Below are 24,810 nucleotides of genomic sequence, written 5' to 3' on the forward strand. Positions count from 1 at the left end.
ATGGAAGATGAAGACATCAATACCCTCTCTAATTATTGGCAAGAGAGCTCCAATTTCATAACGGTATTTTTTAGAGCTTCCACTTTGTAGTCTCAATCCTTTTCACAAATCTGCAAGGAACAAAGAAAATGAAAAGAGTGAAAACTGGACTTGGGGATTTTCCCTAGCTCTATCATCATATCAGCCATTGCGTAAGATAGTCACCATTCCCAAATTAACGACAGAAACAAAAATAAAAAATAAAAAAATAAAAAAAAAACCAAAAGGTTTTTTAAATTCGGAAGTTGGGTACCGGGAGAAGATGATAACATCCAATATCTTAAATCACATAAAATAGGGGATTTGGTGGCCAGACCTGCAAATTGTAGTATTTTGTTGACCCTAATTCATCGTTTCCCCAAAAGCACCAAATTGAAAGGTGGATGAAGAAGAAGGCCAAAAAAAACAAAAAAAAAGTTGATTTGATAGAGAGGTTTGCGCAGTTGAGTTTGTTTCTCCCTTTTGTATGAACAGTGGGACTAAGTAACCTGTTGAAGCCTTTTGAACGTGTGGTAGTAGGGTGCAGTTTCCAAAGTGCAACGCTGCAACCGCTAGTGCTAGATGGGTAGTTTCCATCGTGCAAACTCTGGAACTGCTAGAGTTCGCTAGGTTTAAGGGAGTTCCAATTGTGCCTTTATATATATATATATATATAGAAAGAATGTATAATACAACGAAATTATACTGTGTGAATAAAATATGTACTCATTTGAACAATGACAATTTTCAATCACCAGATAAAAATATACACACTTAAAATTCATTGTGACCCTTAGATCAATCCTCCCACAAATACTGCATCACATTCTATCTTTCCACCAAAACCAAAATAACTCTCTTTCATCTTCTGCACAGACCTGTCATCTGCCTGTTTTTCCAGAGTTTCTTCTGCATCCACACTCAATTTACACAAATTCAGGTGATTTTTTTTTTTCATAATTTCTACCCTCCGATTAAGTAATATTACCCACATGAATCTGATTTTTCATTTGTTTTGTTTATTATTCTATATAATTTAATAAGGAAATTCGAATCATTGATGGCGTAGGATGGGATTGCTGGGCGTTCAAAATTGCTCAGTGATTAGTACTTAGTCGACCACACCGCTTATATTATTTAAACGTAATTATTTAAACGTAATTGTTTGGAGATTGCAAATTTGCATGAACACTTTTTCTTGATTACTTCATTAATTTCTGCGATTTGCAATTTGCCATATGGGTTTTTCTGGATTCCATTTCTTTTATTTATGTGATTTTAGTCAGTGGTAGTCAGCTGCATGCAATGAGAGACATTTGAGGCTTTAGCTAGGAATTTGGTTTCTCTTAAAAGTACTTCTGCAATTGGTCAGAATTTATTGGAGTTACTAAAATTACCCAATTACCAGTTTCTGTTTTACTGTAGTTGGTAATGATTTGTGAGCAGATTGTACATTGAAAATATGGGTAATGTGTGAATTGAATTTCGATGGCTAAACTAATACGACAAACTGGTAAAAATCCATCACTGAAAAAAGATAAAGCATCACAACCGTAGAGTTTTGCCGAATGAAGAATTAAAACCGCGACGTGGGATTCAATCACCCTCCACGTTCTGCAAACTACCACCCAGATTGACAAAGACTCTTCCTCTACAGAGAAGAGGGGAGGGAGAAACAAAGATACAGATTGACAAAGACTCTTCCTTTACATCGACTGATTCTTATTGCATGTAACTTTCAAACTTGATTCTCAATGTTCTATGTATTCCTTCCAGCATTTGTTCAAACTTTCAAACTTGACTCTACTCGCCATGATCAACAATTGCAGCTTCTTAAAACAGCCTTTCACTCACCATAAACGACAAGTGCAGCTTCTTTAGCAGTATGTGTTTATTAGTCTATTTTCAAATCAAATTCATTGCCATTAATTAACTGTTTCTCATCGATCATTCATTTCTGATCATATTTTCTGAAAATAATTTTCAATTTCCGTTCTCTTCCCATTTATACATCTTTTTCAATTGTATATGAATTATTTGCTTTGATGAAGCAGAATTAGATTTGCGTTCATATTCAATTCTAATTAATTGACGATGTGTTTCTGAATGCATGGAAGAGGAATTTTGGAATTTAGTTTTGTGCGGACAAAGTGTGGGCTTCGAGAGCAAGCCAAAACTATCTAGCGATTCAATAGAATTGGAGAAAGATTTTCTAGGGTGAACCATAGCCTGTACTCGACTATTGAGCCATATAGTTTCTGGTTTCTTAAGGTTTTGGATATCCACACAATCTATTAGGACCTGTCTGGAAATCCCCACGGACATGTGAGTTGCGATTCTTCTTCTTAATAAACGACTTAGTTTTTGCATTTTTTGTTCGAATTCAAAGTTTTTTATATACAAATTTGAAGCTTTTCTTCAAGCTTATTCACTATATAGCGTAATTCTCCAGTTATTAGAGATTCTGAAATTTTTAAATCCTCTCAAAGTAGTAGGGATTTGGAAATGAACTCTGCTAGAGAAGGCGGCTTGCGTAGAAATTACCATAATAACAGTGTTGGGTTGGGAATTTTTTACTGGTTTTTTATTTAATATGTTTTGAATCTTATCTTGCAGCCTGTCGTTTTTCTTCATGGGGTTCAGGAGGAGGAACTTCACCAAGTATTCAAAGTAATCAAAGATTCTTCAATCCCGAGTTTTACCTATCATTCTGTTTGATTAGGTTGCTACTTCACCCTTTATGATAAGTTATTAGATGCATTTTAGTGTGTCCTACATTTGATAACTGAGTTATTTCGTTATTGCTAGAAAGGTAAATTTTACGCTAGATTGCTATGCAAGGTATGTAACTAGATAGTTTGATGAGTCTGAATTATTTTTTTTATTAGGGCTGTTGCTACTTTTTTAATTACGCTTGACAATTAGACTGCTTGATCGGATATGTAATTATCAGAGAAATTACAAATCAATAGTATGATCGTTGTGAATGTCATATGATTGCAATGACAATATTTTATTGATTCAAGTGTAGATTAAACAAAGAAATAGATAAACAATTAAGAAAAAACCATGTTCATGCGCAAACCATGTCATTGTCATTGAAAAAACTACAGGTAACCCTCTAAAAATTAATAGACGAAGTCAATGGAATTGAGAGCTATGTAATCCAAGTCCCAGTTGCATATGTCATTGGTGCATTCAAGAGCTAGCTAATTGAGGAAGAAATTCAAGGGTTGGTGTAAGTTGTCTCAAAGCATCAGGGTTGAAGCCATTGTCAACCCTTCAGTTGACACACCCCGACCGAGTTCGGAGCGTGCTGGCCGTCACACAAAGGTGACGTAGCCATGTGCACGTGCGGAAGCTAATAAAGTAGTAATATAAAAGTTCGAATAATTAAAATCTAGCATACAAAGTACTAAAATAAGTGCTAGTATGTGAGATACAATTTCAGAGCAGGTCTAAAGCAGCCCAAACAAAAACGACAACAGTAGTACGCCCGAAGGAGATCCTACAATGTGGAGTGTCTGTCAGAACGCCGGAAAGCCCTCAAGGGAAACCACCGCAACGGCTAAGCAACTAGAACCTGGAAGGGCGCAAAACAAAAGCGTGAGTGGGCAAAAACAATTCTCTTTGAAAACCATTTAGCAAAATACATTCTAACCCCTCGCCGTAAAACCTGTACACTTCCCAGAAAAATAAACATATAAACGTATGTATAAATATGCCAAACATGCTCAAGGGTACATCATTCATGCTCAAGAATATGCCATGTCGGAAACTCATAATGAATGTAAGTACCCAGGTATCAATCATATCAACATCATAACATCTGGCAGCCGGAGTCACCTAACGTGACCTGTACGGCTGCATATAGAGCTCAAATCTCAATCTCAATAACTGAACCTGCCCACGAGTCGGAACCACTCAATGTGGTCTGTACGACAGGCCTGGGTGTAATATATATATACGCTCTAGTGCTACGATCACGTGAAGACTGTGCGAATAATCGCGAGTCACCTACGAGTCGGAACCACCTAATGTGGTCTGTACGACAGGCCTATGCACCTAACTTGAATCCAAGCTGAGCGTGTGGTGCGGGAGGTGAACATCACGTGAAGGACTGTGCCCTACTCTGGGCGGGAGCACTAACACCGGGGGTGCAGGTTATGAGCTCTCTAGGCGTCTCAAACCACTACTGAAACATAAACGTGAATGTCACTTACCTGGCACTCACCTGTGCGTCCACAGCACCCAATATGCATATGTATATGTATGCCACTAACAATGCATGCAATGATACGTAAACGATAATAATAAAGTGCATGGCATAATGTAATTAACCCTTTTTAATCTAATTCTGGGAATTTAAATGTATATAGGTATATACGGAAAACAAAAGCCCACTCACTGATACGTGGTAGGGTCGTAGCCCCCCTGCCTCGCATGACCACGCTCATCCTCGGGGTACGTGTCACCTATATGCGAAATAACTATAAAAACGTCAACTTTAAAGCACATAACCAACTTCTCGTAATAACTTCTCATACATTGCTCAAAGTGAACAAATGAATATACCAACGTGCTCTACACAACCTCAGGATCACAACCATATTTTTAAAATAATTTTTGGACCCCGCACGCGCCCCCACGCTCCAGGACAGGCACGGACCCACGCGCCCCCACGCGCGGCCACGTGCCAGGCACACTGACGGTGTCAACAGACGCCGTCAGGAATATTCCGTTAAACTGACGGAATATTCCGTTAAACTTAACCCCTGCCGTTAGGAATATTCCGTTAAACTTAACGGAATATTCCTGCTTCTTCTCCGGCCAGTCCCCGACGCCGGCGCCGTCGCCGTCGCCGGCACCGTCGCCGGAAAACCTGCAAATCGCCATAACTCGCTCGTTTTTCCACCTTTTTCCATGTTTCTTGCACCAAATTAAAGCCCTAAACTAGTAGAACACAACTATACACGTTTTAAGGTCTAAAACTCACTAGATTATACCTGTGCAAGCTCTCCAAAACCGGCCAACTCCACAACCAACGATCCTGACGTCCAAATTCAACCAACGAGCCACTCCCAAGCTCCTGGGAACCTCACAAACACAACTACAAGCTCAGAAATCCCAAAAACTCAACGTATAACTATTGCATGAACAGTACTCAAATCGGCCATCGTCGAAACAACGTGAAAACGATGTGTTTCTCACCTGAAAAGGGTATGGCTGAGCTTGCCTCGACCTCACGAGCTCATATGTGTCCTTGGTTTCCTCGATCTGTGATGATTTGGGTGGTTTTGATGTTTGTCCGTACGTCGAAGGAAGAAGAGGAAGAAAGGGAGAGAGAGAGACACGGGACAGGGACAGAGGAAGAGGGAGAGTGTGACAGTGTGTGTGTGTGTGTGTGGTCCAACACATGACACACCACACAAACAACCAAAAACGTGATAAAAACGAACTAGGGGCAATAATGTAATTTCACACGTACGTTTTAATAATCCCGGGACGGGATGTCACATCAGTTGCAGATTTGATTTATCAATTATTTGTTGGGTTTTACGGCTCAAAATTAGGATGATGCAAAGAATTAGGTTTATGTTACCTATTTGGTTTTGGTGTCCTATTTGAGTTTGGATTTTGACTTCTTAGTTGTTTTCCTTGGTGGAGAGATTTTGTTAATTACCTATTTGATTAGGATTTGTAGTTACTTTGTATTAGGATTTTTATTGTAACTTGAGTCTTATGCACTATAAATAGGACCTTAGGGTTAGTGTATTTTGTGTGGCAATTTGGTGAGAGTCAATTTGCGAGATTTGAGTTGTGAGAGTTTAAACACTCTTTTGTAATCTCCGTTTGTTTAATGAAATTCCTTGACGTTAATATTCGTACTTTGTTAGAATTCACTTCTGTTTCCACAGTTTATAAAATAATCACTTAAGGAATATAAGAATATTTAAAATAACACATCTTTGGGACGCATAGCGCCCGTAATACAAAAATGTCTCTCGCATGCACGTTAGTGCATGCAGAAAGGCTAGTATTTAATTAAACTTGTAGGACCCAAGTATGTGACACATCAGCACTTAACAGAAGTTTTGACAGAATTGTGACGGAGGAACCACATTGATTTGTGACATTCATTTTCAAGGACTACATTGATCAATTTTCAATTTTGAAGGACCATCTCGATGGGTTGGATCAATTTCAAATATTATTTGTGATAAAAACCTATTTCAAATGATTGAAAAATATCTAAACAAAACCCTAAAACAATGTAAACTGTCAAAGTGCAAGATTTATAAGCTAACAAATAGCAACAACCGCCACAAAGCAAAGAATAGAAAGTGGTACTTAAACAATTGGATTTAGAGCACATTTGAACGGCACAAAACAATGCTCGGAGCCAAAGTCCCTCCACGCCTCATTACCCGCCGAAACCCCTTTTCAAAAACCCCAACACGACTCAATCCCCCCAACCCAAACCAATCCCCCCTTCTCTTCGAAAATCTCTTACACCTCTTGAAACAATGTGCCTCCACCAAACAGTTGAAGCAAATCCACACCCAAATGCTCATAAACTCCGTCGACAAACCCAACTTCCTCCTCCCCAGAATCATTGACCTCAAAGACTTCACTTATGCCTCCCTCCTCTTCTCCCACATCCCCGAACCCAACGACTACGCCTTCAACGTCATGATCCGCGGCCTGACCACCACATGGCAGAAATATCAGCTTACTATTGAATTCTATTACCAAATGAAGTCTTTGTATTTGATGCCCAATAATTTTACTTACCCGTTTGTGTTCATCGCGTGTGCGAACTTGTTGGAGTTGAATCATGGGCGTGCAGCGCATTCGTCGGTGTTTAGGACTGGGTTGGATAAGGATGGACATGTGAGTCACTCGTTGATTACTATGTATGCAAGGTGTGGTGAGTTGGGTTTCGCACGGAAAGTGTTTGACGAAATTTCTGAGAGGGACTTGGTTTCGTGGAATTCAATGATTTCTGGGTATTGCAAGATGGGCTGTGCTGGGGAAGCTGTGCGGTTGTTTTGCGAAATGAGGACTGATGGGTTTGAGCCAGACGAAAGGACCTTGGTAACAGTTCTTGGGGCGTGCGGGGACCTGGGTGATTTGAGTTTGGGTAAGTGGGTGGAGGGTTTTGTAATTGAGAATAAGTTGGAGATGAATACATATGTGGGGTCTGCGTTGATTGGTATGTATGGAAAGTGTGGTGATTTGTCTTCAGCGAGGAGGGTCTTTGACAGCATGAAGAAAAAGGATCGGATAACCTGGAATGCCATGATTTCAGGGCAAGTAACTCTCCCTCAAGTATAGTTTTTATATATATATATATTTTTTTTTTTTTTTTTTTTAGTTTTTTGTTTATACTGCTCCCTGCAGGCCTGCAAATGCAATTTGAGGATAACGCAAAGGAAATAACTTTTTTTTATCAGTCTTAGAATGTTAGGTTTTGATGGTAAAAAATTAAATGGGAATATAACATACTTCTTAGATTCAATAGCAATGTGATTTGAACAGCAAAAGGTTATAACAATGTCCAGGGTAGAAAGAGACTAGGGTTACAGGAATGTTCTGTCTTAACAGGAAATGGAAGTACAGAACTGGGATTGATGTGATGAAGAAGGAGAATGAGAAAATGAAGCTTTTGAGCGCTTTTTCACATAGATGCCTTGCACCTTGGGTTAGATTATATCTCACATTTAGTAGATCATGAAACATAAGTATTGCGCTCAAATCTTTGTATTTTGAAAATCTCTTCAGATTATTAAAATAACAAAAACGGAAGGGTAATTTCTTTGACATAAATGAACTAGTAGCTACATTTGGTTGTAGCAAAGTGTGCCTATTACAACATTATACTAGATTAGTTTCTAATTACCCAAAACAAAGTCTGGTAAATTGTTTTGGGCACAGTTGCACCTACTTCTCTATGGAAAAATATCTATGTGAGAGGTTCCCTTTGGTTGAACTGAACATTTTCTTCCATGGGAGTGCAATTTTTTAGGAGGTGGCTGGGTTGCTTTATGAAAACTATTTTCATTTGCCTGCTGTTTGGTTTAACAATAAGCACATAAGAAAGAGCAATATATTTATGATGGTGTTCAACTTGGTACTCCCATACGTTCACACTTTGCACTACTTTGTACTTTTTATTGCTTACAGAAGTTTTCTTACGCATCTATTAAATATTTTCTGACTGTTATTGACCCTCAAGCCCCTTCAATATGTCCCTGGAAGAGGAATCTGGTAAAAACCTATGGTTATCAGATTCTAATGGGATGACTTCAATAAGTATGTCCAATTCGACAATCAGCAGTATACCATCAATATATATTTGTAAATCATCATTTTCATACATGACAGGTATGCACAAAATGGAATGTCTGATGAGGCAATGGTGCTCTTTGATGGTATGAAAGAGGCAGGTGTCAATCCTGATAAAATCACGTTGGTGGGAGTGCTGTCTGCATGCGCCTCAATTGGTGCCCTAGAATTGGGGAAATGGATTGACACATATGCAACTGAACGAGGCTTACAACATGACATTTACGTTGGTACTGCATTGATTGACATGTATGCTAAGTGTGGGAGCTTAGCCACTGCTCTAAGAGTTTTTGAAGACATGCCCCAGAAAAATGAGGTTTCTTGGAATGCCATGATATCTGCCCTTGCTTTCCATGGGAGAGCACATGAAGCAATATCCCTATTCAAGCGCATGACAGAAGGTTGTGCATCTGTTCGGCCAAATGACATCACATTTGTAGGATTACTTTCTGCATGTGTTCATGCTGGATTAGTCGACAAGGGTCGTCAGTTGTTTAATTTGATGAGCTCGTCATTTGGGCTTGTTCCAAAAATAGAGCATTACTCTTGCATGGTTGACCTGTTGTCGCGTGCAGGACTTGTACATGAAGTTTGGGACTTCATTCAGAAAATGCCTGAAAAACCAGATCAAGTTGTACTGGGGGCGTTGCTTGGTGCCTGTAGGAAGTGTAAAAATGTAGATGTCTCCGAGCAGGTGTTGCAGTTGCTTCTTGAATTAGAGCCTGCAAATTCTGGAAACTATGTTATCTCATCAAAGATATATGCAAATTTAGAAATGTGGGATGATTCAGCTAGGATGAGAATGTTGATGAGACAAAGAGGTGTCAGTAAGACTCCTGGTTGTAGCTGGATTGGGAATGAGGATCAACTTCATGAGTTTCACTCGGGTGAAGGCTCAACAGAGATTCTCGATGTAATTAAATTACTATATGAGGATCTGAAGATTGAAGGTTACATTCCAAACATTAATTCTGTCTAGAGAAACGAGGATGACGCCCTGCTATGCATCTGGATCTTATCAACAAAGCGACATGTTTATAATATTGTGATGCCAGGTTGGTGAATTAAAGTAATTTCTCTTTCTCTTCTGGCATATTTAGCAATGTTTTGGGGTGTAAAGTTGTGTGATTATTTTCTGGTTTGCAATTTATTTGTCCCTCCCTTTTCTGCATGAGTAGTTCATTGGGCAGCTAAAAGCTTTAGGGCCCGCTTGGTACCCTACTCAATAGTTTTCAATATTTTTATAAAACTCAAAAACTTGTTTGGTATGACACAAAATTGTTTTTGTCTTAGCAATTTTATTTTCAAAAAAAAAATAGCTCTTTGCCAGCAACTCCTTGTTGGAGCCGAAGGAGGGAGATCGAGATTGAGACCGGAAGAGATAGGGCAGAGAGCGGAAGAAAGGAGATAGAGAGAGAAAGAGATAAGGGAGAGGGGAGAGAGAGGGGAGAGAGAGAGAGAGAGAGAGAGAGAGAGAGAGAGGGGAGAGAGGATGAAGAAAAGAAGATCTGGAGAGAGAGAGAGGATAAGAGTGGGTTTTAGTTTTGAATTCAGTTTTTCAAAATAGTACTACGAACAAGAATTTAGGCTTGGGACTCAAAAACTGTTTTTGAGTTAAAAAAAATTAGATTCAAGTTGAAAACCAAACAGGTGCTCTTAGTTTTTAAGATGTGTAGTTTAGAGAATCAATAAAATTAAAGGGTTATTGCGCATCATAATTTTGTTTTTTTTCAGTGTGCATATTCAGAGAAATGGATATGACTGTAGCCATGGAAGAAGAAATTAAACTAAATTGCCATTGGATTGAACTTCAAAGGTCCAAAGGTGATGCACGATGCAGTCATTTTCTTGGAAATTATCGCTTCCAATATTATTTGTACCTCTTATGCAACCTTTGTTTAAAACGTGCAGGTTACCCTCACTGCTGCTGATTTAAAAGGCCGCGACTGGACGTAATGGTCCTTGTTGGCAGAAATCAGCAATTGATTGACTAGGATTTACATTTCATTGTCCTGCAACAATTGTACATAGCTCTCCCTACGTCTTCTCTTCCTTCATTTCTTTGTGTGTTGTTTTCCTGCTTTACTTTTTACATATATGGCTCCATAATTCTCTGGTGAGGTGTTCGTAGCGGTGATAAGAGATCACCATCATGCTGGTGTGATTTGCATTGTCATGCATGCCTCAAGTTTAATCACGAGGCCCGCGGAGAATAAGTTGACTTTAGATTTTAGAATCAACTTGAAAAATCGCCCGCACTACTGCAGGTTTTGAAACCATAAGACCATCTTCAATGGTGACCTAAAACCTAAAAATATTTAGCCTAGAAAATTTAGGTTTTAGCCTAGAAACAGCTTTTCTACTAAGGCTAAATTTTTTTTAAATTAACTTTTTTTAAAAAAAAAATTATGTAGATTATCCTAAATTTTGAAAAATCACTAAATCAATACATGAAAATCATAATAAACCACATAAACTTAATACAAACGACATTTAATAAACCCCATAAACTTAATACAAATGACAATTAATAAACCACATAAACTTAATACAATCAAAAACTCATAAACTACATAAACTTAATAATGAAATCCACCATCTTGACTTGGTGATGAACTTGGGTGATAATCTTGAGATGAATCATCATCTTGAAATATACTCCTTGTGGCATTCTTTCGTAAAATGTCCTTTTGCTTACCACATAAGTATTTCTTCCTCTCTGAAGTGTATTTGTCGAGGTCCTCCATCATCAAATTAACTTCAAAACTTTCTTGCTCCCTATCCCCTTCTTCCTTCATGGCCAAACGCATTTGGGCTGATTCTTCTTGCTGAGAGATATGGTTTTCATTCAATCTTACCATTTTGCTAGCAAATTGTGCACGTATCGGATCTTGGACTTCCTTTTTCTCTTTGCTTCCTTTTGCTTATCTCTACCCAGGGGCCTTGCAAAAGAAGAAGTTGGGGTCATTTGTTCGACACCTTCATTATCGGCAAAATTCACACCTTCATTGACATCATTTAGGGGTGGGGCTTCACTATGAAATAATCTTCCACATTGTCGGTTCGCATCGGTTCCCCACCTCGGACAATCATTGAGGATGTTCCAAGCATGATGCAACTTAAAAGCTTGATTTTTTGGTGTAGTTCTTGTCTTGTAAATTGTCATTGTTTTGTCACCCTAGCTATGCAACAAATACATAAAAACAATTAGTTGCAAAATACTATTATGTACATGACAACTAAAATATCAACAAAGAAACTCATAATTTTTGAGGCGCCCCTTCCACTAGGCATGTCAACCGTGGCTCTTTCCAAGCTTCCCTTCCACGAAGTGCACACTTTGTTGATAATCTTCCACCGATCATAAACACCACCAACTTCCCTTCGATCGGCGTTTGAGTCTTCATGGAAATTATCAATGATTTTACCCTACAAAACCTTTCTATTTTGATTCGTGCCGACGGCACCATCTTCACTAACAGAAATTCATGCCAAACATAAAACAATATCTTCGTCAAAAGTCCAATTACGACCTCTAACATGCTCTTTTGCCATCTTGAAAAATTTGGAAATGAGAAGAAATGGTAGAAAGAAAAATTGGAAGAATTGTAGGAGAAAAGTGAGTTTTGTGTGGATGTTTGAACAAATACATAGGTATTTATAGAGTTTTCTGTTGAATTTTAAGTTAAATAATCTTTTTTTAATTATTTTAGCCGTTGGATTTAAATTTGGACCGTTAGATCTTCTCTTTTTTTTACCGTTAGATTTGATTACATTCGATCTAAGCCGTTGGATTCAATAAATATATAAATATAAAACTAAAAAAATAATAATTTGAACCTAGACCGTTGGATTAACCAACAGCCCATTTAAACGTAGTCGTTGGGCTACTTGATGGTTTGACAATCGGGGGAACACCCCCACGTGGGCTCGTCCATATTTCGGCAAAGCCTAGCGCGTGCAACGCATAGGCGTGTAGGATTTGGGAAGTGGGCTTCACAGTCCTGGTTTCAGTCTCAGTTGGTGAGGTCCATTTTGCTTTGTGGCCTAAAATTGGGCCGGAATTTGACCCCCATTTGGGTTTTAGGTTTATTTTAGGTCATGGGTTGGAGTGGAGTTTTTTTTGTTGGGAGGGGGGGGGGGGAAGGGAAATTTTAAGTTTTAGCCCACCATTGGAGATAGTCTAATGTAAGACATGCATAAATAATTTCGACAGAAAGACGTACAAATTGTTGATGATGGCTTTGATCTTTCTCAGACTTATAAGTTTGTGTTGTGGAGGTTGGACATGCATTGGACATGCATTGGTCTCACAATTTGGGTAGGAAAAAAAAGGAAAGAGTGTTGATTTCCTACAACTAAAGCTAAAGTCTAAAGAAAAATAAAAGGCTTATTTTTAGCGACGCCTCCTGAAACTCGATTTTGGTCGCACTTTACACTTTGTAACTCAAAGGTCACCACTTAACTCTCTGAAACTCAAAATTCGTTTCATTTTGATTTGTGAAATCTCCCTGAAATTTAAGGGCTGATTTTTGGTACTCTACTAGAATTCAACTTTTTAAACTCAAAAACAATTTTCAAGTTTTATGCCTTAAAATCTTGTTTGGTAGAAATATTTTCAAAAACTAAATTCAAGACTAACTAAAATATATAGCATCTCTCTAAAAACACAAAAAGTGAGTTTTTAGGGTTTTTAAATTTAAAGCTCATTCATTTCTTCTCTCTCTCTCTCTATCTCTCTCTCTCTCTCCTCCCCTTTCACCCAAATCTCTCTCTTCCTCTTTTTTCTTCTTTCTATCTCCTCCTCCTTTTTTTTTTTTTTTAAATTTTAATTTTGATAGATGAAACTCAAGAAGGAGTAAATGTGAAGCTTAACCTTTGGAGAGAAGTGTTGGAATCTAAAGGTCTTTGCTTAAGTCGGTGAAAGACAGAGTATATGGAGTGTAAGTTCAGTGCAAATGAAGGCTCAAATGAGTTAGGGGTGAGGATTGGAGATTATGAGGTGCCAAAGAGCAACCGCTTTCGTTACCTAGGATCTATCTTGCAAAAAAATGGAGAGTTGGATGAAGACCTGTGGAATACAAGTTGAATGAAGGAAGTGGAAGAGTGCATCCAGGGTGTTGTGTGACCGTCGTATGCCACTAAACCTTAAGGAAAAATTTTATAGGATGGCAATAAGGCCAGCAATGTTTTATGGCACGAAATGTTGGGTAGGGAAGTATCAACACGTACATAAAGTAGGGATAGAGAAGATAAGAATGCTTTGTTGGATGTGTGGGCACACGAGAAAGGATAAGATTAGGAATGAGCATATCCGAGGTAAAGTAAGAGTAATCGAAATTGAAGGAAAGATGAGAGAAAATCGGTTACGGTGGTTTGGACATGTGAAACGAATGCCTACTGACTCTCTAGTTAGAAGATGCGATTATGGGACAAAGGTTCAGGGACGAAGGAGTAGAGGAAGACCTAGGAAGACTTTGGAAGAGGCTCTAAGAAAAGACTTAGAATACGTGGATCTAACGGAAAAAGTGACACATAATCAAGCGCAATAGCGTTCTACAATTCATATAACTGACCCCACTTAGTGGCAAAATGCTTTGTTGTTGTTGTTGTCTTTGTCTCTCCTCTAATTCGCTCTCTTCTTTCTCTTGTCTTGAGAAACTTTTTTCTTGTGCCCGTAATACAAGTGCTACACCATGTGTTGTTATATAAATTGTGGGAAAATTTATTTTTCATGTTATTAATATTTTAACACAAGAATCTCATCACTTGTACAAAGACATGGTGTACTATTCCGTGTTCCAGGTACATTAAAAAATCTTTACTTTCTCCCCTTCCTCTCTATCTCTTCCAATCCTCTCTCTCTCTCTCTTTCCTTTAGTCATCTGTTACTTTCTTTCCTCGCCTATCATCTTCCTCCCTCTCTTGCGACTCCCTCTCTTTGAATTTCTTTATTTAAGTTTTAAGATTTAAAATTTTTAAATCTCTTACCAAATAATTTTTTTAGTCTTAAAAAAAATTTCAAGAAATGTTCTTAAAAAATGATTTAAGGAATGATGAAATTTTTTGAATAGAATACCAAACTCTAAACGTCTCTCCGAGAACAGATGTAAGGTACACCACCCAATAAGAGTAAGCTACATGTGCTAATGTATTTGATGTTAAATCTCCACTATCCGTTAACATCAACAATCAGAAAATATTAAGTTTAGAGAATAAATTAAGAATTTGAAATTTTTTTTTTTTTTTTTTTTTGGGGTTTGCTATGATTGAGTTGCAGAGATAAAAAAAAAAAAAAAAACTTATTAGCCTAGTACCCAAATCAAACCCACATAAGGGGGTTAATAGAATTAAGACAACGTGGAGTGAACTTTGAGTTTTATGGGATAGAGGGGAATCAAAATCGAATTTCAGGTTGCAAAGTTGAGAGAATTTTGAGTTTCAAGAGTAAAATGACAATTTTTTATTTACATAGGATAAAGTAAGATTAAAATCAGTTCCAGAAAGCGTGGCTAAAAATAAAGCTGGAAAAAGTTTGAGTTTTATGGGGGTAGAGGGGAATCAAAATCGAATTCCAAATAACAAAGTTGAACTAATTTTGAGTTACAGGAGTAAAATGACGATTCCTATATATGGGTTTAACTGTTTGAACTTCGAATTTGTGTGTGGCCGGCTGAGATAAAGTAGTCTGACTATATGCCGCGTTTCGGCAGGAGATAAAGATTTTTTTCATATTTAAATTAAATAAAAATACAAATGCGATCGGCAATTGTGAAATTTTGGCGGATTGTTTTTTCTTGTGTATTGCTCAATCAACGACAAATGGAGCTGCATCTTTTTCATTTGTAGTGACTAAGCAGAAAGGGATTGTACATAAAAATACATTTGTCACTTTCAATTTCCATACGCAGATAAAAGTAAGTATAATTTCAAAGCAAAATGTCCTAATCTTCATGTCTAAACATGTTTACTAGGATGGAATGTGAATTAGTGCATTAATCCGATGGGGGTGTCGAATTGGACATGTGAACCTCGCATCAAAGACTTAACAATACATGCAGCAATAGCATGTACACATATAATATAAACGCTTATGCAAAAACTATCGAGAACCCTAAATGGCAATAGGTCATGGCCTCTGAACTTTGAGCTTTGGAAGCCAACCATAATTGGACTCTCACTTATCTACCTTCCGACAAGGAGTCCATTGAATGCAAGTGGGTTTACAAAATAAAGCACCATTCTGATGACACTATCGGCTACTACAATACCCATTTGATGGCCAAAGGTTACACTCAGCTTGAAGGGATCTATTATCATGATACTTTTCCCTCCGCTGCAAAGTTGGTCACATTTCAATGCCTTTTAGCCCTCACTGCTTCAAAAAAATTTGTCCCTTCATTAGTTGGACGTTAATAATGCTTTCTTCCATGACGATCTCTGTGAGGAAATTTATATGGTGCTGCCTCCTGGTCTTAAGTAATAGGGGGACAGGGGGAGCACATGGTGTGTCACCTGAATAAGTCTTTATATGACATAAACAAGCATCTTGTCAATGGTTGTTCAAGTTTTCTGAGGCCATTCCACTAGATATACTAAATCCAAGTAAAACTATTCCCTCTTCACAAATAAAAATGACAAATCCTTCACAGCGCTCCTCATTTATGTCGATGATATTTTGATTACTAGTCATGATCCGGTTGGTATCAAGAAGCTCAAAACGTTTTTAAATTCACATTTCTTGAAATAACAAAGCATCAGAAACAGCTAGAGGAGCATATCCCACCCAAACATGAAAATTCTCTAAACCAGGCCCACAAGAGCTGATGGCATTAGCTACAAAATTAGCATCCCTAAAAATAAGATTCCAAGAGAGAGATTCAAAAGAAGGGGCCAACCATTTAATGTCTTCAATGATAGCTCTAATACGCCAAGGAATGCTACACTTTCCCAAGATTGCCTTAATGATAATCTTTGAGTCCCCTTCAATTGACCTTCTTTAAACCTCGAGATTTGGCCATCTGAAGAGCATCCCTAGCTGCCAAGGCCTAAGCAACAATGATTGTGTTCTGACCCATTGCATCCTTTCCTGCCTCACTTAGCTACCCGCTGAGTCACCAAATATATTCGTCTATTGGCAAGAGAAAGGATTTTTACTCTCAAAAAGCTCATTATAACAAGGGGGATAAAGGTTCGTATCAAGACAACTAAGGGTGAATGTACCTTTAACTATTATGACCATGGGGTTAAGCTTCACTCTTTCAAAATGAAGGACTAGGTACTGAAGGAAATACTTTTACAAGAAGGCATACGCATTACAAATGTTTTGACCTTCAACCATTTAAGATCCTTTATAACAGCCATTCAGCAAATATTTAATGAAGAAGGAATTCAAACAACTTCGTTTGAGTCTTTTACATTCCTAGCATTTGAGCACTTGCTACACTGTGCCTCGGCAACTTGTCCTTATTCTCACCAACCAGGTGATGAAGGAACTCATCTTCGTATCACCAACCAAGTGATGAAGAGTACAACCTATACTCTAATATCCTTCAACAACTTGCCACTCTTTGCACCAACCAAGTGATGAAGGCGCTCATCTTTGTATCACCAACTAGGTGACAAAAAGTACAACCAGTACTCTAAGAAACAATTTTGAGTTTCGGTAACTTGCCACTCTTCTTATCAACCAGGTTATGAAGGAACTCACCTTCATTCCACCAACCAGGCGATGAAGAGCACAACCAGTACTCTAATAAACAATGTTGAGATTCGACAACTTGCCTTACCAACTAGGTGATGAAGGAACTCACGTTCGTATCACCAACCAAGTGATCAAGAGCACAACTAGTACTCTAATAAACAATGTTGAGATTTGGCAACTTGCCACTCTTCTTTCCAACTAGGTGATGAAGGAACTCACCTTTGTATCACCAACCAAGTGGTGAAAGATACAACTAGTACTTTAATAAACATTTTTTGCCTCAACAACTCACCACTCTTCTCACCAAACGGATGATGAAAGAACTTGCCTTCTTTTCACTAACTAGGTAAGAACAATACATCCTACACCTGTGGATTCTTAGCATTCATAAGCAGTTGAAAATTTTCAAGCCTTACAACTCGGAAAAAGCATATACAAACTCAACAAAGGCTTCCACACTCTTGCTCAAGAGTGTGGAAGCAAAATCTTGACCCGTATAATCGTAAACTAGCATGACGAATTTAGGGTATATATGGTTCAACAAACTTTCAACTACTACAACATGTAGATTGCCTTCCACACTCTTGCTCAAGAATGTGGAAGCAAAAACAATGTATGTGGTCTCTCCCACATTTCCTAGTCCCTAGTTCAAAAAACCAAAAAACAAAATAATAATAATAATAATAATAATAATCTGCCAAAAAAAATTCCGAAATTAATTAATTGTTAATTATTAATTAAGCAATTAATTAATTATGACATGTGGAGAAGGCCAACAAAGTTTCAACATATAAGAGATAACTACAACATGTAGATTGCCTTCTACACTCTTTCTCAAGAGTGCAAGCAAAATCAATTTATGGAGTCCTTTAAAATGCTTCACACACCCTTGAAGGGAGGGAGCTTCCCACGCCCAAGGGAGAAACCTTCCCACACCCTTGAAGGGAGAGATCTTCCCACATTTTGAGGGAAGGAAGCTTCCCACACCTTGAAGGGAGAGAGCTTCCCACACCCTTGAAGGAAGAGAGCTTCTCATACCCAAGGGAGAAAACTTCCCACACCCTTGAAGGGAAAGAGCTTCCCACACCCTTGAAAGTAAAAAGCCTTCACACACTTTGAGGGAGGAAGCCTCCCACACCTTGAAAGGAGGAAGTTTCACACTTTGCCTAATTCCAAAAAATTCAAAAGCTTCACCTACAAAGTTCAACCAAAAGGCTTCACCTACAAAGCTTCAACCACTCAAGCTATGTGCCCAAAGGAACAAGCTTCACCTACAAAGTTTCAACCAAAAAATTTCACCTACAAAACTTCAACAACTCAAGCTATGTGTCCAAAGGAAAAAGTTTCAACTATTCAAGCTATGTACACAAAGGAAAAGGTTTCAACCACTTTTTTTTTCCTCACCAAAAAGAAAGCAGGATTGGGCTTAAGAAAAAATACATATACTTGGGCTACATTCAAACAAAAAAAAAATAATAGGAGCGAATTTTTGAAGTCTTTTTCTAATCACTCAAGAATATCAAGCCACCTCCTTCGGCTATCCTCTTCGTTTGGAAACTTGGGGGACTCCTACTATATGCTACTACACTTCGGTACTCAGAAGTTTCATGATTACTCAATGACTTGGATTTTTCAAGTCCCCAACCGAGAAGCTTTCCTTACTCGGGAACTTAAGGAAGCACTGTTTGTACCATACTTGACCAACCATAAAACTACCAAGCACCGATCAACATCATACCTTCAAGGATCTATTGAGGGGTTCATGTTAAGGCACCCCTACCAAAGCACAAGAGTTTTCCTCCAACCAGGAGGCCAATCACAGTGCGACACATGTCAATGTCAGACTAAAGCTCATAAAGTCCCATATCGACTGCGGATAGAAGCTGGAGACTCTCCTCAACTATAAAAGGAGATCATTATCCTACAATGAATCCCGAATGTCATGATTGTACTTAAACTAGTCATTAGAACTCATTAATGATGATTATGCTTGAACCTATGTATTTGTGTAAACCCTTCACTATTAATGGAGCCAAACTTAAGGTGAACCACGTACATCTTGTGTTTACTTCCCTATCTCTATCTCTTTACATATTTATCCTCAATAGTGACCGGAGCAATCGAGTGAGGGTCACAAAATTGACACTTTACGTTGTTCCAAAGTCTTCACTGATTTTGTGCATCAACAGAGGTCAATATTCCAGTTTTTATCTATCATTACATCATTAACGTTAAGGTTCCAGTCAATAAGATGTTGATTTTGAGTGGCAATGATATTGAATAATAGGAAGGGAAGAACCCAGTTATGGGACCAAAACGCTATGTTTTGACCATTTCTCACAGTCCATCTCATTCCCATTTTAACAATATGTCTTGCTGCTAGAATACCTTTCCAAGCTGCTGGGTGATTTTGCCTACACTTCACATTCCAAATAGAATCATGTCTTAAATATTTTGCTTTAATAATCTTTGCCCACCATCTTTCATTATCATTAATAATTTTCCACACAAGCTTAGCTAAGAAAGCAAGATTGAACTTTTCAACTTTTTCTATACCAAGGCAACCTTCCGCCAAAAGGGTACGAACATCATCCCATGCTACAAGAGAGAAATTAGAATTTTTATTCCAGAGGAATTTTCTACTCTCCCTATCAGTTGTCTAAGTAATTTTTGTGGGGCATTTAAAACAAGCCATTATATGATTGGGCATGCTGGCTAGACTAGACTTAATAAGAGTAAGTCTTCCAGCCCTAGATAAGGAGTTGGCTTTCCAGCCTGCAAGTTTATTCTGAATTCTAAGTGTAAGTTCTTTTGCATTTACTGGGTCCTTCCAACATATAATATTATGAATACATAGATATTTACTAATTGTAGTTTTATGTTGAATTTCCAGAATGTTAACAATATTATTTCTTAAGTTTACAAGGGTGTTGTTTGAGAAGTAAAGCGAGGATTTATGAAAAGCAATTTTTTGACCTAAGACCTCCTCAAAAAGAGCGAGGGACGCAATCTTTCACACTGCAATCGGGGAGGCTCTGCTAAAAATAAGGCAATTATCCACAAACATTAAGTTAGCAACTCTATAACCCAAGGGGGATGAAAGAATACCAATATGATTACTTGAAGTCTTAGCTAAGTTATTAAAATGCCTTATTAGGGGCTCCATGCAGATGATAAAAATATATGGTGAGAGCGGGTCACCTTGCCTAATTCCTCTAGTTGGATAAAAATAGCCATTAGGCATTCCGTCAATTAAAATAGAGAAAGAACAAGACGAGATGCAATCCATAATTCTACTGATCTAGTCTTGGCTGAAACCAAATTTAATAAGAGTCATTTGTATGAATTTCCAATCTAAAAACCATAACCCTTCTCAAGATCAAGCTTAACAGCCATTTGACCCAATATACCTTTTTTGTTCTTGAAACTAGAGTTCATGAGCAATAAGGATATTGTCATGAATTGACCTACCAGGTGCAAAAGCACCTTGATTATGAGAAATGAGTTGATTAAGAATAGGTTTTAGTCTATTGACTATAATTTTTGTGATTATTTTGTAAATCACATTACAAAGGCTAATTGGACGAAAATTATCCACTAACTCTGGGTGGTCAATCTTGGGAATAAGTGCAATGTTAGTATGGTTAATTAGCCTTAGGCTAGAACCATTAACAAAGAAATCTTTAACCAAACTTATAACAGAATTTTTTACTGTACTCCAACATTTTTGGAAGAAAATAGCATGAAGACCATCAGGTCCAGGGGCTTTAAGGCCACCAATATTATTAACTGCGTCAAGAATTTCATGCTCTGTCACAGGTAACATTAGGGCCATAATCTGGTCATTTGTAACTACTGGTTGGATAACATTGAGAAAATCATTTGAGTTACTCTCATTTATTTGGTTTCCAGCCGAGAATCTCTGCTTAAATTTTTGAATGAAAACCTCCTCCATTCCTTTACCTCTTTTCCCACCAAATACCCTGGTCATCTTTAATTTTACAAATTTCATTTCTTTTCTTTCTTATGGTAGCCTTAGTATGAAAATATTTTGTGTTTTAGTCCCCAAGTTTGAGCATGTTTTCCTTAGCTCTTTGAGCCCACAGAAGTTCTTCCTCACTATAAAGTTTTAGTAAGTTCTCCTTTAGTTGTTGTTCTTTATCAATGTAGCTTATGTTGTCCGGATGATTCATGCAAAGATCTTGGATATTCTTAAGTTCCTCCTAAGAGATTTTAATTTGGTTAAGAATATTTCCAAAGTTCCTTTTACTCCAAATCTTAATCCTATTTTAATTTGGTTGAGAATAATTCCAAAGTTCCTTTTACTCCAAATCTTAATCCTATGTTTGAAAGTGTTAGCACACATTCTAAACCAATCATTTGGGTTACCAGTGAAATTACAGCTCTAGCTTTCCTTGACAATACTTATAAATTCAGGGTGATGAAGCCACAGCGCTTCAAACTTAAACTGATTTTGGAAATGCATATTTTGTTAATCTATCTATTCGCATTTATTATTTATTAGCATATATATAAATTTGTCATTGATTGTTGATAAATATCCTACAGCCGTTACCCCCTTCCCATGTTTATGACGGGTAGATTCTGATTAATTTTTTGTGTTGCTTGACCTGACCATTATATGCTACTATTCAGCCGCCAAAGAATACCAGGGAACAAAAAAAAGAATTCAAAAAATTTCTTCTGTGTTCTTTTTCAGTCACAAAACAATTAGGGATTGCTCGGGCCTTGGATTGCTGGTGGATGATGATAAATAATTGGCAATCCAAATGCACGATAATAGTTTTCAGTTTGTTCCTATAAATTATAATGGAGCACCATAAACTTGCTAAGTTCGCACTTTCGCTAGTGTAAATAGGTTACACTTGACCTTATTCAAGCTGTCATCTTTCACGAATCATGTAACTGAGTTTGTTTAATGGAATCATTTTGTTTCTGTAAAAACTAAAAATCTCAAAATACAAACTTAAAGGCTATATTTGTTTTTAAAATTTCAAATTCAAACCCATAATTATAAAAATAGCAATGAAACTACAAACTGGTAGTGAAACCAAGGCCTGTAAAATAGCTAACAAATGAATAGGTTGTGAGTCAACCAACTCAATCCCTGCTGTATTTGAGGAGAATCTTGGAGATTTTTGCCTAGCTACGAGTTCCATCTTCCATGTATTGATTTCATGTTAGAATCTCTGCTTTGTGTCCCAAGGGCAAGATTATACACAACCTGGAGCTAACTACTCTTTGACTAGAAATTCTAATTGAACAAATCCTTACACCACAACCACAACCAGTATATATTTTTGTGAAGATAATGCGCAATATGTGCAAAAATCTGATAACTGGAAACACCATTTTGTTTATTGTGATTTTGACTATATATCGTACTTAATTTGCTCATGAGGAAAAGTGAAAGACACACTTATCAATTTGTGTATGGAAAAAGATAAAGTAATAATCGCCAAAAACCCTAACCGCAATCTAGAGAAAAAAAAAAAAAAAAAAAAAAAAAAAAAACTAAAACCTAATATTTATGTGTGTATTTATTAATTTTTTTTATTTATATTCTACCTAATGATTATTAAATACAAGCTTGTGTGAATTACATTTTATCACTTTAATTTTGGATCACAAAACCAACTCATACTCAGGAGCTGAAAATAGAGCTCAAATCTCAGGACCACAAAGTCCAAAAAATATACATGTGCAGGTTTTCCGATGACCGTCCAAACATTTGGTGCAGCTCCCTTTTGTGCTTGCTAAATGTTTGATATAATGCATGCTAAGTATATCTCAACAGGTTGCATCGACAACACTTGACAAATCCTCTTTATATCACTCATCATATTCCTTCGACATATGCCGATATCTGTTGGCATATGCGCAACATGGTTTGGCTGACGACAATAAGCTCATTAAGTGTTCAGCGAAATGCAATGGATAAATGATTTTTTTTTTTTTTGTTCGCTTCCCACTCTATTTCTATCTAAAACTTGTATTTACCACTGGACCCCTAAAGTTGAAATCTTGAATCTGCCACTACTCATACCTTATCTTTTTAACATTGCAATGTCATACATTAACTTATGAATTCATTGCAATGTTAGACCTCTATTAGTCAATCCATCAAATTGGTTGTTAAGTGATAACTTGGCAAATGCAATACCATATTTTGCTGACATGACAATCTATAATGCTTCGCAGATAAAAAAATAAATTATAAAATAAATTCAAATAAAAATAAAATAAAATTCGTCAATTCTTGGTTTGGGAAGTTTCTTTCGCCACAACAACCTCCTTGACTCCAACCCCATCTGCATGTCCGTCTCCTCGACAATTTCATCAACGACATTCCAACAATTAATTGAATTGTGTTTATTGTTATATAAGGATTGAAGTTAATTCAAACTGATTCGCCAGGCGCATCAACCAAGAACAGTTGGTACGCTTGCTAAATTCGAGTCCATTGTCATCCTACCAAGTCAATATGTCATCTTCGCTCTATCTTAGTCCCACCCATCATCTTCGTCCACTTCTTGAGTGTAACAGTTACAAATGTATCTTTGTGGGGTATGGTACTAGTGAAAAAGGATATAGAGTATTTGATCATATCATTAAATGAATTATCTTGTCCAGAGATGTAGTATTTGATGAAAATGCTAGCTGGGATTGGAATGCAAGTTTTGAGAAGTATGTCAATGTACCAATTACTGTTGATATTGTAGAAGTTAAACCAACTCAAGGTTCAAGGGATCAAGAAAAGATTGTACTCCCTAAGATCACTTCTGAAACTCCACAGGAAGATTTGAATTCAAACATTGATGGTCCAAGTTCACAGGTAGACTTGAGCCTGTCACAGAGCTATGATTTTACTCCAAAGAAGTAGAGAGCATTGGATGAAGTGCTAGCTCAGTGTAATGTTTGCATTGTGGAACTTGAGAATTATGAAGAATCAACTATGGATGTATCTTGGAAGAAAGTTATACAAACTGAACTAGATATGATTGAAAAGAACAATACATGGATGCTGGTAGATAGACCATCTAGTAAACCTGTGATAGGTGTGAAATGGATATACAAGGCTAAACTGAATCTTGATGGAGCAGTACAAAAGAACAAAGCTAGGCTAGTTGCGAAAGGTTATTAACAGAAGCCAAAAATTGGCTTCAATAAGACCTTTGCACCAGTTGCTAGGCTTGATTCCATAAGAACCTTGATAGCTCTTGCAACTCAAAAAGGAATGGCATCTATTTCAATTGGATGTAAAGTCTGCTTTTCTCAATGGTGTACTCAAGAATGAGGTTTATGTTGATCAACCTCAAGGTTTTGTCATACAAGGCAAATAGGATAAGGTGTACAAGTTAAACAAGGCATTATATGGCCTTAAGCAAGCTCCAAGAGCTTGGTATGATGAAATTAACTCTTATTTCACTAAGTTTGGTTTTCAAAAAAGTTCCAATGAAGTCACCTTATATACCAAAGTTGAAAACTCAGGGATTCTCATTGTTTCTCTATATGTTGATGACATTGTGTAAACTGGAAGTAGTGTCACAATTCTTGAGGAGTTCAAAAATGACATGATGCGACACTATGAGATGACAGACTTGGGGATTGCTTCACCATTTCCTTGGTATGGGAGTCGTACAAACAAAGAAGAGCATCGTCAGTCATTAGAAGAAATATGCAATGAAGTAGTTGGAAAAATTTGGTCTAAAGGATTG

General features: G+C 37.4%; 1 protein-coding gene and 1 long non-coding RNA gene across 3 annotated transcripts; both read left to right on the forward strand.

The window, feature by feature from the left end:
• Positions 1 to 1,181: 1,181 nt before the first annotated feature.
• LOC103937046 lies at positions 1,182 to 3,005 on the forward strand. Its single transcript, XR_007252087.1, has 3 exons — positions 1,182 to 1,901; positions 2,136 to 2,343; positions 2,662 to 3,005. It is a non-coding gene; the product is annotated as an uncharacterized LOC103937046 (long non-coding RNA).
• A 3,318-nt stretch (positions 3,006 to 6,323) lies between these two features.
• On the forward strand, positions 6,324 to 10,487 carry LOC103937047 (pentatricopeptide repeat-containing protein At2g34400). Of its 2 annotated transcripts, none has more exons than XM_009346958.3 (4): positions 6,324 to 7,331; positions 8,407 to 9,436; positions 10,102 to 10,191; positions 10,279 to 10,487. In XM_009346958.3, exons 1-2 carry the CDS (start codon positions 6,412 to 6,414, stop codon positions 9,344 to 9,346), a joined length of 1,860 nt encoding a protein of 619 aa, XP_009345233.2. In that variant the 5' UTR covers positions 6,324 to 6,411; the 3' UTR covers positions 9,347 to 9,436; positions 10,102 to 10,191; positions 10,279 to 10,487. The 2 variants fall into 2 exon arrangements, with proteins under 2 accessions (XP_009345233.2, XP_048423690.1); XM_048567733.1 differs by having other exon boundaries at positions 8,407 to 9,422.
• Positions 10,488 to 24,810: the final 14,323 nt, after the last annotated feature.

The sequence above is a fragment of a genome, unplaced genomic scaffold (assembly GCF_019419815.1).
Source record: "Pyrus x bretschneideri cultivar Hongxiangsu unplaced genomic scaffold, Pyrus_bretschneideri_v1 Contig46, whole genome shotgun sequence".
Classification (NCBI taxonomy): Eukaryota; Viridiplantae; Streptophyta; class Magnoliopsida; order Rosales; family Rosaceae; genus Pyrus; species Pyrus x bretschneideri.